Genomic DNA, 14,754 nt, shown 5'->3' with positions numbered 1-14,754 from the left:
ATAAAGTACAATTAAAATGAAATACTTGTTTAGTATATGTGAGGCCCTGGATTCAATCACTCTCTATCCTGCATGAAAATAAGTCATTTTGAGCCGGGCGTGGTGGCGCACGCCTTTAATCCCAGCACTCGGGAGGCAGAGGTAGGAGGATCGCCATGAGTTCGAGGCCACCCTGAGACTACAGAGTTAATTCCAGGTCAGCCTGGACCAGAGTGAGACCCTACCTCGAAAAAACAAAAAAACCAAAAAAAAAAAAAAAGTCATTTCTCTGAGATAGATGACCAAAAGTATAAATGTTAGATTTATGGTCAAGTCTATTTTTCCAGAAGGTCATATATAATAAATGAATAATAACTTTTGTTTGTTTTTCTAAAACAATATCTTGCTATGTAGCCCAGGGTGGCCTTGAACTCCTTTTAAAAATTTTTATTCATTTATATCAGAGAGAGAGAATATATGGTTGCACCAAGGCCTTCAGTGGCTGCAAACAAATTCCTGATGCATGTGCCACCTTGAGCATCTGGCTTATGTGGGTACTGGGGAATTGAACCTGGGCCCTTTGGCTTTGCAGGCAAGCACTTTAACTGCTAGGGCATCCCCTCCAGCCCTGCCTTGAACTCCCGATCCTCTTCCTACATGCTAATATTTTAATCATTTTTGCATCTGGATTGCCTTAGACCATAACAAAGTACCATAGACTGTGCAGCTTATAAACAACAGGTATTTATTTCTTATATTTCTGGAGGTTGAAATGTCCAACATTCAGACCTAACAGATACATCTGGTAAGGACCTGCTTTCTGGACCGGCTTTCTTTTCACTGTATTTTTACTTGGCAGAGAAGAGACAGCTCTTAGATTCCTTTTTGTCTTTTTTTTTTGTTTGTTTGTTTGTTTTGTTTTTCAAGGTAGGGTATCACTCTAGCCCAGGCTGACCTGGAATTCATTAGGTCATGTCTCAGGGTGGCCTCAAACTCACCATAATCCTCCTACCTCTGCCTCCCCAGTGCTAGGATTAAAGGCGTGCACCACCAGGCCTGGCTATTTTTTTTTTTTAGAGAGAGGGAGAGATAATTGGCATGCCAGGGCTTCAGCCACCGCATTTGAATGCCAGATGACTTCGCCACCTAGTGGGCATGTGCAACCTTGCATTTTCCTCACTTATGTGCATTTGGCTCAAGTCAGATCTGGAGAGAGCTTGAGCATGGGTCCTTAGGCTTCTCAGGCAAGTGCCTTAACCACTAAGCCATCTCTCCAGCCCTTGGATTCCTTTTATAAAGATACTAGTCCAGCCACGTGTGGTGGCTCACATCTATCATCTCAGCACTCAGGAGGCTGAGACAGGAGTACCACGATAAGTTAGAAGTCAGCCTGAGCTACAATGAGATGCTGCCAAAACCCAAAAGAAAACAATAGACAGTAATCCTTTCTATCCATGAATTCTACTCAAATGATCTAATTGTCTTCCAAAGGCCAGGCTTCCCAAAATCATCACATTTAGAGTTAGGATTTCAAGATACAAATTTAGTGGGCATGAAAGAACATATACTGACTGATCTATGATGGCACATCATTTAAGAGATGTTATGGTATATTGGTTCTAAGTATTTTTTTTAAGAGTTTCCTTTTGGGCTGGAGAGATGGCTTAGTGGTTAAGTTGCTTGTCTGCAAAGCCAAAGGACCTCTGTTCAATTCCCCAGTACCCATGTAAGCCAGATGCACAAGGTGGCACATGCATCTGTAGTTTGTCTGCAGTGGCTGGAAGCCCTGGTGAACCCATATTCTCTCTCTCTCTGTCTGCCTCTTTCCCTCTTTCAAATAAATAAATAAAAATAAAATATTTTTTTAAAAAATTACTTTTATTTATTTGAGACAGAGAGAAAGAAAGAATGGGCATGCCAGAGCCTTCAGCCACTGTAAACAAACTTCAGATGCATGAGCCACCATGTGCATCTGGCTTACATGAGACCTGGAGAATTGAACTTGGGTCCTTAGGCTTCACAGTCAAGTACACCTTAACCACTAAGCCATCTCTCCAGCCCCTAAGTGTTGTCTTAATGTACTGCCTTTATCTGATTTTAGCACCAGGGCAGTACTAGCTTTATAGATAAGTTTGGAAATATCTTCTCCAATTTTGTGGGTTAATTCTTTGTTGAAGATTTTATAGAATTTTTCAGTGAAATCAACTGAGCCAGATTACTTTTCTGGAGTAATTCTATCCTAAATGACATAAGGTGACATAATGGTCATTTACATATTATGAGACATCAGTTTACTTTATCTGAGAAAATTTATATATAAGATTATTTATACTATTTCCTGTAATATTGTGATGTCTATAGATTTTATGGTGATATTCCATGTTTCATAATTTATTAACCTTATATCCTTTTTTACTGTCTTTCTAGAAATCTATCAATTTTATTGTCCTTCCCAAAGAGTGAGATTTTTTTTTTTGTTTCATTGATTTTTCTCTACTATTTTTGGTTTCCAATGTCCTTCTTTCTTTTTTTTTCTGGTTTTTCGAGGTAGGGTCTCATTCTAGCTCAGGCTGACCTTGAAATCATGGCAATCTTCCTACCTCTGCCTCCCGAGTGCTGGGATAAAAGGCATGTGCCACCACGCCTGGCTTTATTTTTGTATTTTTATTTATTTATTTATTTAATAGAGAGAAATAGGGAGATAGGTCGATCAGGGCCTCCAGCCACTGCAAACGAACTCTAGATACATCACCATCTTGTGCATCTAACTTTATATGGGTACTGAGAAACTGAACCTGGGTCCTTAGTCTTCGCAAACAAGCACTTTAACCAACTGAGCCATCTCTCCAGTTCCCCTTATTTATCTTCTTGTTTTTACTGTTTCTTCCCTTTGGCTTGTATTGCATTGACTTTTTAATTTTTGGAGGCAAGCCCAACAAACTGGCCTTTTTTTTTTTTTTAATGTGAGAGAGACAGTCAGAGCGAGTGACAACTGGCATGCCAGGGTCTCAGCCACTGTAATCTAACTCCAGATGCGTGTACCACCCTGCACACATGTGCGACCTTATACACTTGTGTCACCTTTTGAGCTTCTAGCTTCACAGGACCTGAAGAGTCAAACATGGGTCCTTAGGCTTTCCAGGCAAACACCTTAATGGCTAAGCAATCTCTCCAGCCCTGCATTTAGTCTTTAAAACCAGCTCTTGTTTCTTGAGCTGAAAACTCAAGATTACTGACTACATACTTTTTATTTTCTGAGAACTTAGTGCTATCCATTTCCCTCTCAGCAACGAATTTGCTCCATCTCACAAATTTAATGTTATATAGACAGTGCCCAACTTAGGATGATTAAACTTATAATTACCTTGACTTTTTTCCCCCAAGAATCCACAGCATTTTTTTAAATTAAATAAACTTATCTTGGAATGACTTTAGATTTACAAAGTTACATAGTACAAACAGTTCCCCTACATTCTTCACCCAGGCCACCCAAATAGTGTAAATGCCTAAACCAATTTAAAAATAGCTAACATCCCATTTTTAAAAATCCAGCTGATGTGCTAATGTCCGTTTTTCTTCCAAGATTCAATGCAAGACACCACATTGAATTTTGTCCCTTTTCAATTTTCTTCCCTGGGACACTTGGTGGGAAAGCTGTTGTCCTTGCTATAGAGCTGGGGAAACAGGCTTGAAAACGTCAAATGTCTGGGCTTCCTGAGGGCCTCAGGAGCAAGGCCCATTTCACTGCTCCTGCCTCTGCCTCTCCATGGCCCCCAGGACCCTTGGTTTGCAGAAACCCCTCTGGAATGTCCCACCTGCCCACCCTATCCCACTAGTGCAAATAGAGATGCCCTTGCCAGAGGGGCCACCTAGCCCTTGAAGACAACCAGCCCCATGGCATCACCTCTTTTCCTAAACTGAGCAAGATGAGGCCCTGTGGGTGTGAGTGCATATGCCTGGGAGTATGAAATAAATAGTGTTATTTGCCCGTTGAAACTTATTTGTGATGGATGTCTGGGCAGTTACTCTCACTAAAAGCTGCAGGTTCTCATCCCTTGAATTTGGGTATAGAACTCAGCAGTTGTGATGATGTCCTAGCCCCAGAGTTCAAAAAGTCCTGTAACTTCTATTCTTACTCTCTTTAAACCCTAGGCCACCATGAGAAGAAGCCCAAGCCAACCAGTAAGAGCCATAGGAAAGATAACCAAGGAGGGCTGGAGAGATGGCTTAGTAGTTAAGACATTTGCCTTCGAAGCCTAAGGACCCAGGTTCAGCTCCACCCCCACCGCCTGCTTTCTTCAGGTGTGACTCCCAGAGATACAGCAGCCATCTTGTGACCATGAGGTAAGAAGCAAGGAAGGAAGGAAGGGCTGGAAAGATGGCTTCGTGGTTAAAGGCACTTGCTTGCGAACCTACTGCTGGGGTTCAGTTCCCAAACCACCCATGTAGGCCAGCCATAGAAAGTGCCAGAAGTGCACAGGGTCGGGAACTTGCTTGCAGTGGCAAGAGGCTCTGGCACGCACACACACAAATACATACATGTGCAAAGAAATACATTAAAAACATTTTTTTCAAAAAAAAATTCTAAAGGATCTGAGAGAGGAAGCCCTATGTTAGCTGAGTGGTGGGAGCTGTACCATGTTAGCCATCTGTTTCCAGAATTCAGGCCACACGGGAAATAAGCCTCCTGTTTAAGCTACTTCTTATTAGCCCGTGTAGCAATAGGATGGCCTAAAGGCCAAAAAGGAGCAAGTGCTTGTCCTTGGGAAATGTGCAATACATGGTTTTCCAAATCCATCGCCTTCCTCATTTCCTCCTTCAGTGATGAGGCCAGGATCCCATTTTCACACGTGTTGGGAGACTCGTGCTAAACGGTATTTAGCATGAGTTGTGGGCCTGGTGGCTAATGCGGGGGGGGGGGGGGGGGGGGGGGGGAATCAAGAGTCAGATCCCTAGCCGGGCGTGGTGGCGCACACCTTTAATCCCAGCACTTGGGAGGCAGAGGTAGGAGGATCGCCGTGAGTTCGAGGCCACCCTGAGACTCCATAGTGAATTCCAGGTCAGCCTGGGCTAGAGTGAGACCCTATCTTGAAAAACAACAACAACAAAAAAGAGTCAGATCCCATCCCCAGGTGTAAAGAGAATGCATCCTGGCTGCACCTATTGTCCTGTTTAGTCCGCTGGGGGCTAGGTGTGTCTTCTGGGCCCTGAAGGGTGGGTGGGGGGAGGATAGCAGGTGACCAGGAAGCTGCTACTGCAAATCTGGGATGGACGCGCCAAGGTATACCCTCAGGTCTTGAGAGGGTGGACCGGACTAGCTTGGCAAGGATGGTTTCTCGCTGCAGCTACTGGTAGGTCACAAGGCGGTGGCAACCCCCAAAGGAGTAGAGGTAGTCTCCGCCCTGGGCCCCTTTGATCCAGAGGACGTCAGTGGGGGGCACACTGTCTGGGTCCTCCTGGATCATGTTTACGAGACTCTGCACCTTGGCCGAGTCCAGCACCGAAGGCAACGGCTGGATGAGCACGCTCATGTGCACGGCGACAATGCAGCCCGAGTGAATGCTGCCGCCCTGTGCGCCGCCGCTCGGCCCTGGCCCCTCGTGCGCCCCTCAGCCCGCGCCCGCCCTGCCCAGCCTCCGCCCACCCGTAATCCCATCGCCCCCGCCTCTACCTTGACTTTTTTTTAATATTTTTTTAAATTTTTTTGTTCATTTTTTTAATTTATTTATTTGACAGCGACAGACATAGAAAGACAGATAGAGGGAGAGAGAGAGAATGGGCCTTGACTTTTTGATGGTATAAAAATGATAAGTGGGCTGGAGAGATGGCTTAGCGGTTAAGTGCTTGCCTGTGAAGCCTAAGGACCCCGGTTCGAGGCTCGGTTCCCCAGGTCCCACGTTAGCCAGATGCACAAGGGGGCGCACGCGTCTGGAGTTCGTTTGCAGAGGCTGGAAGCCCTGGTGCGCCCATTCTCTCTCTCTCCCTCTATCTGTCTTTCTCTCTGTGTCTCTCACTCTCAAATAAATAAATAAAATATTAAAAAAAAATGATAAGTATCTGAAGAAACTATACTTCCAATTTTGATCTTTTCATGTTGTAAGAGAGTACTCTGTGGGGCTGGAGAGATTGCTTAGCCGTTAAGGCACTTGCCTGCAAAGGCTAATGACCTGAGTTCAATTCTCCAGTACCCACATAACACCAGATACGCCAAGTGGCACAAGCATCTGGAGTTCGTCAGTGGTGATTACAGGCCCTGGTGTGCTCATTCTCTCTCCCTCGCCAACCCCCCACTTCTTGCAAATAAATAAATAAATAAATAAGTAAATAAATAAATAAATAAATAAATAAGAGTACTCTCTGATATGGGGAGAACTCTTTTAAATTACTAGGCAGCAGCAATGAACCACTGCTCCAGGTCAGCAATAGCATCCCAAGAAGAAACAAGCAACTCTTCAGTGTCCTGTATTATTAAGCAATGTTTATTAGGTCAGGTAGACTAAATGTGTTTCCAACTTAAGATATTTTCAAACCGGGCGTGGTGGCGCACGCCTTTAATCCCAGCACTCGGGAGGCAGAGGTAGGAGGATTGCCATGAGTTCAAGGCCACCCTGAGATGACAGAGTTAATTCCCAGGTCAGCCTGGACCAGAGTGAGACCCTACCTCGAAAAACCAAAAAAAAAAAAAAAAAAAAAAGATATTTTCAATTTTGTGATCAGATCATTAGGATATATCATAGAGAGGTATTTGTATTTTTGTTTTCATTTGGTTGAATATATTTCTTTCCCTTGAAATATCTTCTTTGCCTGACAAATGTGCTTTGTTATTTTCCAAATACTTATTGATTTTCCTGCTATCTTTCTGTTATTTACTTCTAATTAGATTAGCAGGAGTCTGAGAATATACTTACTCTATGATTCCAGTTCTTTTTGATTTTTAAAAAAATGTTTAGCCGGGTATGGTGGTTCACGCCTTTAATCCCAGCACTCGGGAGGCAGAGGTAGGAGGATTACTGTGAGCTTAGGCCACCCTGAGACTACATGGTGAATTGCAGGTCAGCCTGAGCTAGAGTGAAACCCTACTTCAAAACAATATTTATTTGTTTATTTATTTATGAGAGGGAGGGAGGGAGGGGAAGAGGCAGGGTGAGTATGCCTTGCCACTGCAAATGAACTCAAGACACATGTACTACTTTGTGAGTCTGGCCTTATGTAGGTACTGGCGAATTTGAACCCAGGTAAGCAGATTTTGTAAGTGCTTTTAACTGCTGAGCTGTCTTCCCAGCCTCAACTCTCAAGTTTATTAAAGTTTGTTTTATGGCCAAGGACATGATCTATCAAGGCATATGCTTTGTGGGTACATGAAAATAATATGTATGTATTGTATTCTTTTTAAAAATATTTTCATTTAATTGTGAGGAGGGGTGAGAGACACAGGGAGAAGTCGAGGGGGGATAGAGAATGGGTATGCCAGCACCTTTTACTGATGCAAATGAACTTCAGACACATGTGCCATTTTGTGCATCTGGCTTTAAATGTGTACAGGGGATTCAAACATGGGCTGGAAAGCTTTGCAAACAAGCATCTTTTTTTTTCTGTTACTATTTTTTAACTTAATTTTTATTAACATTTTCCATGATTATAAAAAAATATATCCCATGGTAACACCCTCCCCCCCCACTTTCCCCTTTGAAATTCCATTCTCCATCATATTACCTCCCATCTCAATCATTGTACTTTCATATATACAATACCATCCTATTAAGTACCCTCCCTCCCTTCCTTTCTCTTCCCTTTATGTCTCCTTTTTAACTTACTGGCCTCTGCTACTAAGTATTTTCCTTCTCACGCAGAAGCCCAATCATCTGTAGCTAGGATCCACATATGAGGGAGAACATGTGGCGCAAACAAGCATCTTTAAAATATGAGCCATGTACTTCTGTATGGAGAATTGCCTCCAACCATTTTTTTTTTTTTTTTGATAGATCTGCTTGGAAAAAGTTATCCTAGGTTTGTTCCATCTGAAAATGTCATGATTTCCTCTACATTATTCTTTTGATAAAGAATTCTGTGTTGACCAACTGCTTTCTTTCTGTGTTTGAAAATGCTATGCTGATTCCTCCTGGACTGTAAGGCTTCTGATAAGAGATCCCCTATTATTCACATTATTTTTCCCTTACTAGTATTGTCTTTATATGGTTCCTGGTTCCTTCTCCCTCTCCTTTCTTTCTTTTCTTTTTTTTTTTTTTTTTCGAGATAGGGTCTCACTCCGGTCCAGGCTGACCTGGAACTCACTCTGTAGCTCCAGGGTGGCCTTGAACTCACAGTGATCCTCCCACCTCTGCTCCCGAGTGCTGGGATTAAAGGCATGTGCCAACATGCCCGGCTCCTTTCATTTTTTAAGTTATAGGAATTGTATATATGTCATTATACTTTGCTTTTAACAATTTTTCTTCCATATGCCCCCTATTGTTGGTCTCTCTTTCCTCCCTCAAATTGTTACATAGCTTCTTTTAATAATTTTGTCTTTACCTTTGGAAAGTTTGACCATCATGTGTCTTACAACAGATTTCTTTGGGTTTATACTTTCTATGATTTAGTCACTTTTTTTGAATCTGTTGTTTATGTTTGTGCAAAATTTGAAAATATTCTAGCCATTACTGCTTTGAATACTCTTACTGTATCAAGTTCTTTCTTCTCTTTTTCTGAGACTCTCATTTCACCATACAAACATTAGATCTTTTGTTACAATCCTCAGTCCTTATTCTTTTGTGTTCAGTCTATTTTCTCTGTTATTCAGGCCAGGTAATTTCTTTTTTTTTTTAATTTTTATTTATTTGTTTCACAAAGAGGGAGGGAGAGAGAGAGGAAGAAAGAGGGAATGGGCACATTAGGGCCTCAAGAAGCTACAAAAGAACTCCAGACACATGCACGACCTTGTCCATCTGGTTTATATGGGTTCTGGAGAGTTGAACCTGGGTCCTTTGGCTTTGTAGGCAAATGCTTTAATTGCTACACCATCTCTCCAGCCCAAGACTGGGTAATTTCTATTGTTTTGTCTTCAAGTTTCTTGTTTTGTTACTCTATTGTCTCTATTTTGCCATTTAACCCACCCACAGAGTGTTTTATTTTGTTTATTTTTATTTATTTACTAGTTGACTGATTTTTATTAGACAGGGTCTCACATAGCTCAGGTGGCCTTGCAGTTGCTATGTAGCCAAGAATGACCTAGGACTCCTCATTTTTCTGCCTCTACCTAAAAAGTGCTGGGATTACAAATGTGTGCCAAAATGCCTGGTAAATATTTTCTTTTGGTTATTTTATTATTTAGTTCTTAATTTCCATTTGGTTCTTCTTTTCTTCAATATGCTTTCTTGGTTTAGACTTTCTATGCTCAGTTTGTCTCAAGGGTTTGTGATTGTTTGTTAAAATTTTTTATGGTGGCTATTTGAAATCCTGCTCAGATAATTCAAACTTCTATCATCTTAGTATTTATTTTCTTCTCACTCTGTTTAAGAACTGAATTTTGCCAAGTGTGGTGGTGCACACCTTTAATCCCAATACTTGGGAGGCAGAGGCAGGATGACTGCCATGAGTTTGAAGCCACCCTGAGACTATATAGTGAATTCCAGGTCAGCCTGGGCTAGAGTTAAGACCCTACCTTGAAAAACCAAAAACAAACAAACAAACAAAAAAAAAAACACAACAAAAAAACCCCTAAATTTTAACCTTTTGTAGTTCTTGGTATTTTCAGTCAAATCCCAAACACTTGGGTATTAATTTTAAAATATTCTGTATTTTATTTTATTTTTAATTGTACTTAAGGAAGAATAAAGAAAGCACATCTAATCCACTCCACCTTATGGAAAATAGAAATCTGAAGTATTCATTTTGAACATCGTAATTAGATCAAATCATTCTGTAACTTAAAATATCTCAATGATTTCAACTACCTATAGGAAAAATTACAAAACAAAATCATCACTAAATAAGAGAGACTAGGTGAGGTACGCTTTTATATTCACAAATTCCAGCATTGTTCTTGTGAATACTACACATTCTGAATCCTTCATGAGTACAGAATTGGGATTTACATTAGCATATATGTATTCTGGTGAACAATGCATTTTTAAGGACTGTTCTATAGCCCCTGAGTATAATGTGTTTCCACAGACATTTTTTTTTTTTTTTTGCTGTGCCAAGTATGCAGAGAACTGTCAAAACCAGAACAAGCCAGGAATGGTAGGTAGTACATGCCTTTAATCCCAGCATTTAGGAGGCAGAGGTAGGAGGATCGCTGTGAGTCTGAGGCCAGTCTGTGATTACAGAGTGAGTGCCAGGTCAGCCTGGGCTAGAGCAAGACCCTATCTTGGAAAAAAAAAAAAACAAAAAACAAAAAAAACCTAGAACAATACTTACCTTCCATTGGCAGTCGTCGTCGTATTGCCAGTCGCTCCATTTTCCTCTGTGTCTCTGCCAGACTAAAAAGAACTCCATATATGTACTGACGTGCTGACCGGAATAGGAGAGCAGCAGGGGGCAGCTCCATGTTACACTCATCTTCAATACATACAGGGATTTTAATCTCACCCTAATAAGAGTCCAGGAAAAGAAGAAAATTAGTTCCTTCAATGTTTAGACTAGAGATGAAAAGAACAAGTAATGAACTGTAGCTTACAGAGCCTAGGCACTATTTGTATTCATAGAGCTTCAGATTAAAAGGAAAGCTATAAGCCTAGTTAACCACCGCCAACTTTTAAGCTACATTCTACTTTAAAAGTTCCAGATCTAATGGATTATAGTTGATCACTCAATTGAGTCCATCTTAGACATTTTGTTGGAGGTATATTTGTTGATAAAATCAGGAGGGGTCCTGTCTATAGAGGAAGACAAAAGGTACAAAAAAAAAAAAGGGGGCACAAGGTATGTTTTTAGACATTAACTATCTCCTGAACCAAAGTCTATTAACTTGTTACATTATCTACTTCAAAATCACAGTTATACTTCTTTTAGAGACCTCATGTACTACATGGTACCATTTCCTGCTAATCTTGCCTTAGTTGAGGTCGATATTACAGGAAGGTACTAACACACTTGGTCTCCTTTTAATCTCCTTTCATATGTTAATGATCAGACTTTTTCTGGTAACTTATGGTCTTAGGAAGTATGAAGTACTGTGAAGACTGGTGAGGCAGGTGCAGACGTGCTTTCTCACCTTAGTGAGGACATGGTAGATATATGGATACATAAGACCCCTTCGGTGTCTGTGTTCGGCAACTCGCAAGACTTCTGGAGCTACTGGAGGTAAGGGTGGAATGGTGATGTCCATGTGGTTCCTTGTAGACATAGATAACAGAGATGGGATGTGAGGTTCACCATCATCTAGGCTAGCTTCTGAAACGCCAGCATGAACAGGCTGTACCCAAGACCCTTTGTCACCACTGGAATCTTCCCATCCAGGCTGCTGTTGAAGCGCTTCAGTGATGTGACTAAAAAATTCAGAAACAGTGTAGGATAGGACCAGGAAGGTGATAAAAGTTATTTCCACTGAAGATGTCTACTCTGATCCCAAGGACTCTTACAAGCCCTTTTAGGATTTCTCAGTGGTCATCACAATCCTCCTGGTTTCTTTGAGTTGACAAAAACTAAAGCAACCTAAAGTCATGGAAGTCACTCCAAATCTTTATGCCTTTAAGATGCTTTTGGAGCCGGGCGTGGTGGCGCACGCCTTTAATCCCAGCACTCGGGAGGCAGAGGTAGGAGGATCTCCGAGAGTTCGAGGCCACCCTGAGACTACATAGTGAATTCCAGGTCAGCCTGAGCCAGAGTGAGACCCTACCTCGAAAAACCAAAAAGAAAAAAAAAAAAAAGATGCCTTTGGGTCTATTAATTTTCTAAGAAAATAATTTCAAGTGCAATCTCAAAGCAACTGTTTCCCAGGAATAATCTTTGGAAAAAATAATCTAAAAACATACCAGCCAGTATAAGTACTTGATGTTAGTTACTAAATAATATAACTGCCCACTCAAATGTTCAAGTATTTCAACTTTATAAATTCTTCTACTTTTAACAGTCAGTCTATACCGTTCACAAATGAAAAAAAAAATGACAGTATTCTATGGAGCACATCCATGCCACAGCTTTCCTAACCAACTACCTTTTCTTCTATGGCTTGATTGTCTGAAAATCACCATCTGCACAGGGCAAAAGAGTAACAGAGGAAAGCCAAGAATATAACCTTCTCAACATTCCTTCTGAAGTCCTTTCCTCTGGTGTCTGCACAGATACTTACTTGGAACTGGTTCCATTTGGATCATCACCATCTGAAGAAGAGGATTGGGAAGAGTCTGCTCCCAAAGGAGGTGAAGCTTTAGAAGTCAGGTAGTTGGGAAACTGGGACGCAGAGGAGTCATAAGAGACAGCCCAATTGGCAAAGGGGTTGTCCTGTAGCATGGGATCCTCAGAGAAAGCATGGGATTCCCCCAGAGAATGGGAGAAGAGAAGAGATGAGTTGGGTCCCATTGGAAATGGTGATGGATATTTCATTTTCTGGGACACCTGGTGAGAAAACTAAAGGACAAAACAGACAGAAAAGCAATTTAACATTTTACCAGGTTCCAAGGTGTTTTCCTCAGAAGCTATGGCATTGTGGATGATGCCAGTAGTAGGACCTGTTGAAATATAAAGTACCCACCAAGAATAATAAGAAATAATTCTAGTAGTGATGTTTGAATAGAACCCATCAGAGACGGGACAATAAACCAAATTCAATGTCCTAGAATCCTTTTGTGACATTAGCTAATCTGCTTTCATAATGCCTTCATGGTTACTGATTTGGATGCTATACTAACTCACTCTGGCAGCCTCATGGTAGAAAGTGATGTGGGTATATAGCTTGTGCAATCTGCTAACACTGAACCACCCTAACTCCTCAACTGAGATTATAAAAATCAGGAACAAAATTGAGTCTAATGCCAGCAAATGGTCTCAAATCACATAGAGAATACTTACCCAATAAACAAACAAGACTCACCATTGGTTTTCCAGCAGAAATGGTGCCCATTTGATTGCGTGGGAGAGGAGGATTTCCAAGGCGATTATTTCGAAAGCCTGAAGACAAGAGAAAGGGCTACATTTTAGCCAATAGTAACAATTTGCCACATTACTTGCTAAACCATCATTACACGAAAAATGGGCTGAGGATGTGGGGCACTGGTAAAGCTCTTGCCTAGCATGCATAGATGAGGCCCTGAGTGAGACTCTCAGCACCACAAAACGTTGGACTTGATCAGCTAGTATGTGCCATTACAGAAATCCATGCTCTCCCATATCCCCAACATGTGTAACTACGGCCCGTGAGCTTGAGAAACTGTAAAAGGTATGTTCATAAGCTGTTCCTTGGGTAGAAAGTCAGTCTTACTTCCTCTGACCTTAGTTGCCAGTCCATGTTGATGCACCTGCCAGATTTACAGCGGCAGGAATCAATCCTAGCCTTTGCATCAAGAAAATAAGGGACATGAAGGTTTTGTGATGAAATAGCTCCTGCCAGGTATAATATTGACAAAATGAATGAATAGCATGCCAGGAATCTTACATAAACTACTTTATCTGATAACACTATTGAAATATTGTGAGCCATGTTTCAGAAAATTGTGAAAAGCAGAATTCAAAATAAGGCAGGATAACAAAGACCCCTGTCTTTGGTTATTTTATTATACATATTAGGTCAGAATGTGGGTTAATATTAAAAAAAGACCAAAGCTAAGGCAATTGCATTATCCTCCATCTATAAATCTCAAAAGGACAGAACCCTTTCTTATGACATAAAAGGAGAATGCCTACCAGACAGGAATGGTTCTAGGAATTGAATGAACTCCACCCTGGAGTTCCTAAGAGACCAATTTAGTTTCCCCTCTCAACAATAAAGCCTGAGATCAGCTAGAAGCCTTACCTAGGAAGGAGGGACCCACTGGCAGCGAAGACAGTTTAGTTGTGACAGAATAGTACTCAACTGCTTTCTTGAATCGCTCTATTTTGTCTTCTGTCCTAGACTGGATGTTGAAACATCAGATTTTGAGAAAAGAAACAATATAAGAGTGCCTTTTTCATACGATTTATAGATTAGGTATTAAATAATAGCAGAAATCAAAATTTTTTTAAGTTTTTTTTTACTTATTTATTTATGAGAGAGAGAGAGAGAGAGAGAGAGAGAGAGAGAGAGAGAGAGAGAGAGAATGAGTGCACCAGGGCCTTAGCCACTATAAACGAACTCCAGATGCATGCGCCTCCTTGTGCACATGCACCACCTAAGCACATGCATCACCTTGGCTTCTGTGGGTTCTGGGGAGTCGAATCTAGGTCCTTAGGCTTCACAGGCAAGTGTCTTAACTGCTAAGCCATCTCTCCAGTCCCAGAAAGCAAATATTTAAAGAAAGCCAAGCAAGCAAATTTCTACTTTGAAGAAAAGATTATGTAAAGAAGAAAGTATTGTGGAACATAAAACAAGGAATGCTTCAAATAAAAATTTACTGTATTTGCTATTCTAAAATTATCAAATATATTTAAAAAATCATGTAGATGGAGGGAAGAAGTCACCCAGTATTATTATCTAAAAATATATTGGGATGTTTCCTATAGTACTAATTTCTGTTACTGAAGTATATGTACCATTCCCTTCAATGTTATGTTTGTTTATATTTTGACACAGAATCTCACTCTGACTGGTTTAAGATTTACTCTGCAGTCTAAGTTGTCCTCAAACTCATGATCCTCCTGTCT

At 41.0% G+C, this 14,754-nt stretch overlaps 1 protein-coding gene and 1 pseudogene across 2 annotated transcripts in view; both read right to left on the bottom strand.

The window, feature by feature from the left end:
• Fam120c (family with sequence similarity 120C) overlaps positions 1–14,754 on the bottom strand; it is a 117,352-nt gene that overhangs the window by 39,238 nt on the left and 63,360 nt on the right. The window contains exons 5-9 of one of the 2 annotated variants that reach the window (XM_045140145.1): positions 13,928–14,027; positions 13,010–13,086; positions 12,269–12,546; positions 11,192–11,465; positions 10,396–10,567 (exon numbers count right to left, since the gene is read on the bottom strand). In XM_045140145.1, coding sequence (XP_044996080.1) covers positions 10,396–10,567; positions 11,192–11,465; positions 12,269–12,546; positions 13,010–13,086; positions 13,928–14,027 — 901 coding nt within the window. The remainder of the gene's footprint in view (positions 1–10,395; positions 10,568–11,191; positions 11,466–12,268; positions 12,547–13,009; positions 13,087–13,927; positions 14,028–14,754) is intronic. The other variant, XM_045140146.1, reaches the window with a different exon arrangement.
• LOC123456631 lies at positions 5,231–8,527 on the bottom strand (annotated as a pseudogene).

Source organism: Jaculus jaculus, chromosome X (assembly GCF_020740685.1).
Source record: "Jaculus jaculus isolate mJacJac1 chromosome X, mJacJac1.mat.Y.cur, whole genome shotgun sequence".
Lineage (NCBI taxonomy): Eukaryota > Metazoa > Chordata > Mammalia > Rodentia > Dipodidae > Jaculus > Jaculus jaculus.
This window is presented reverse-complemented; position numbering and strand designations above follow the sequence as displayed.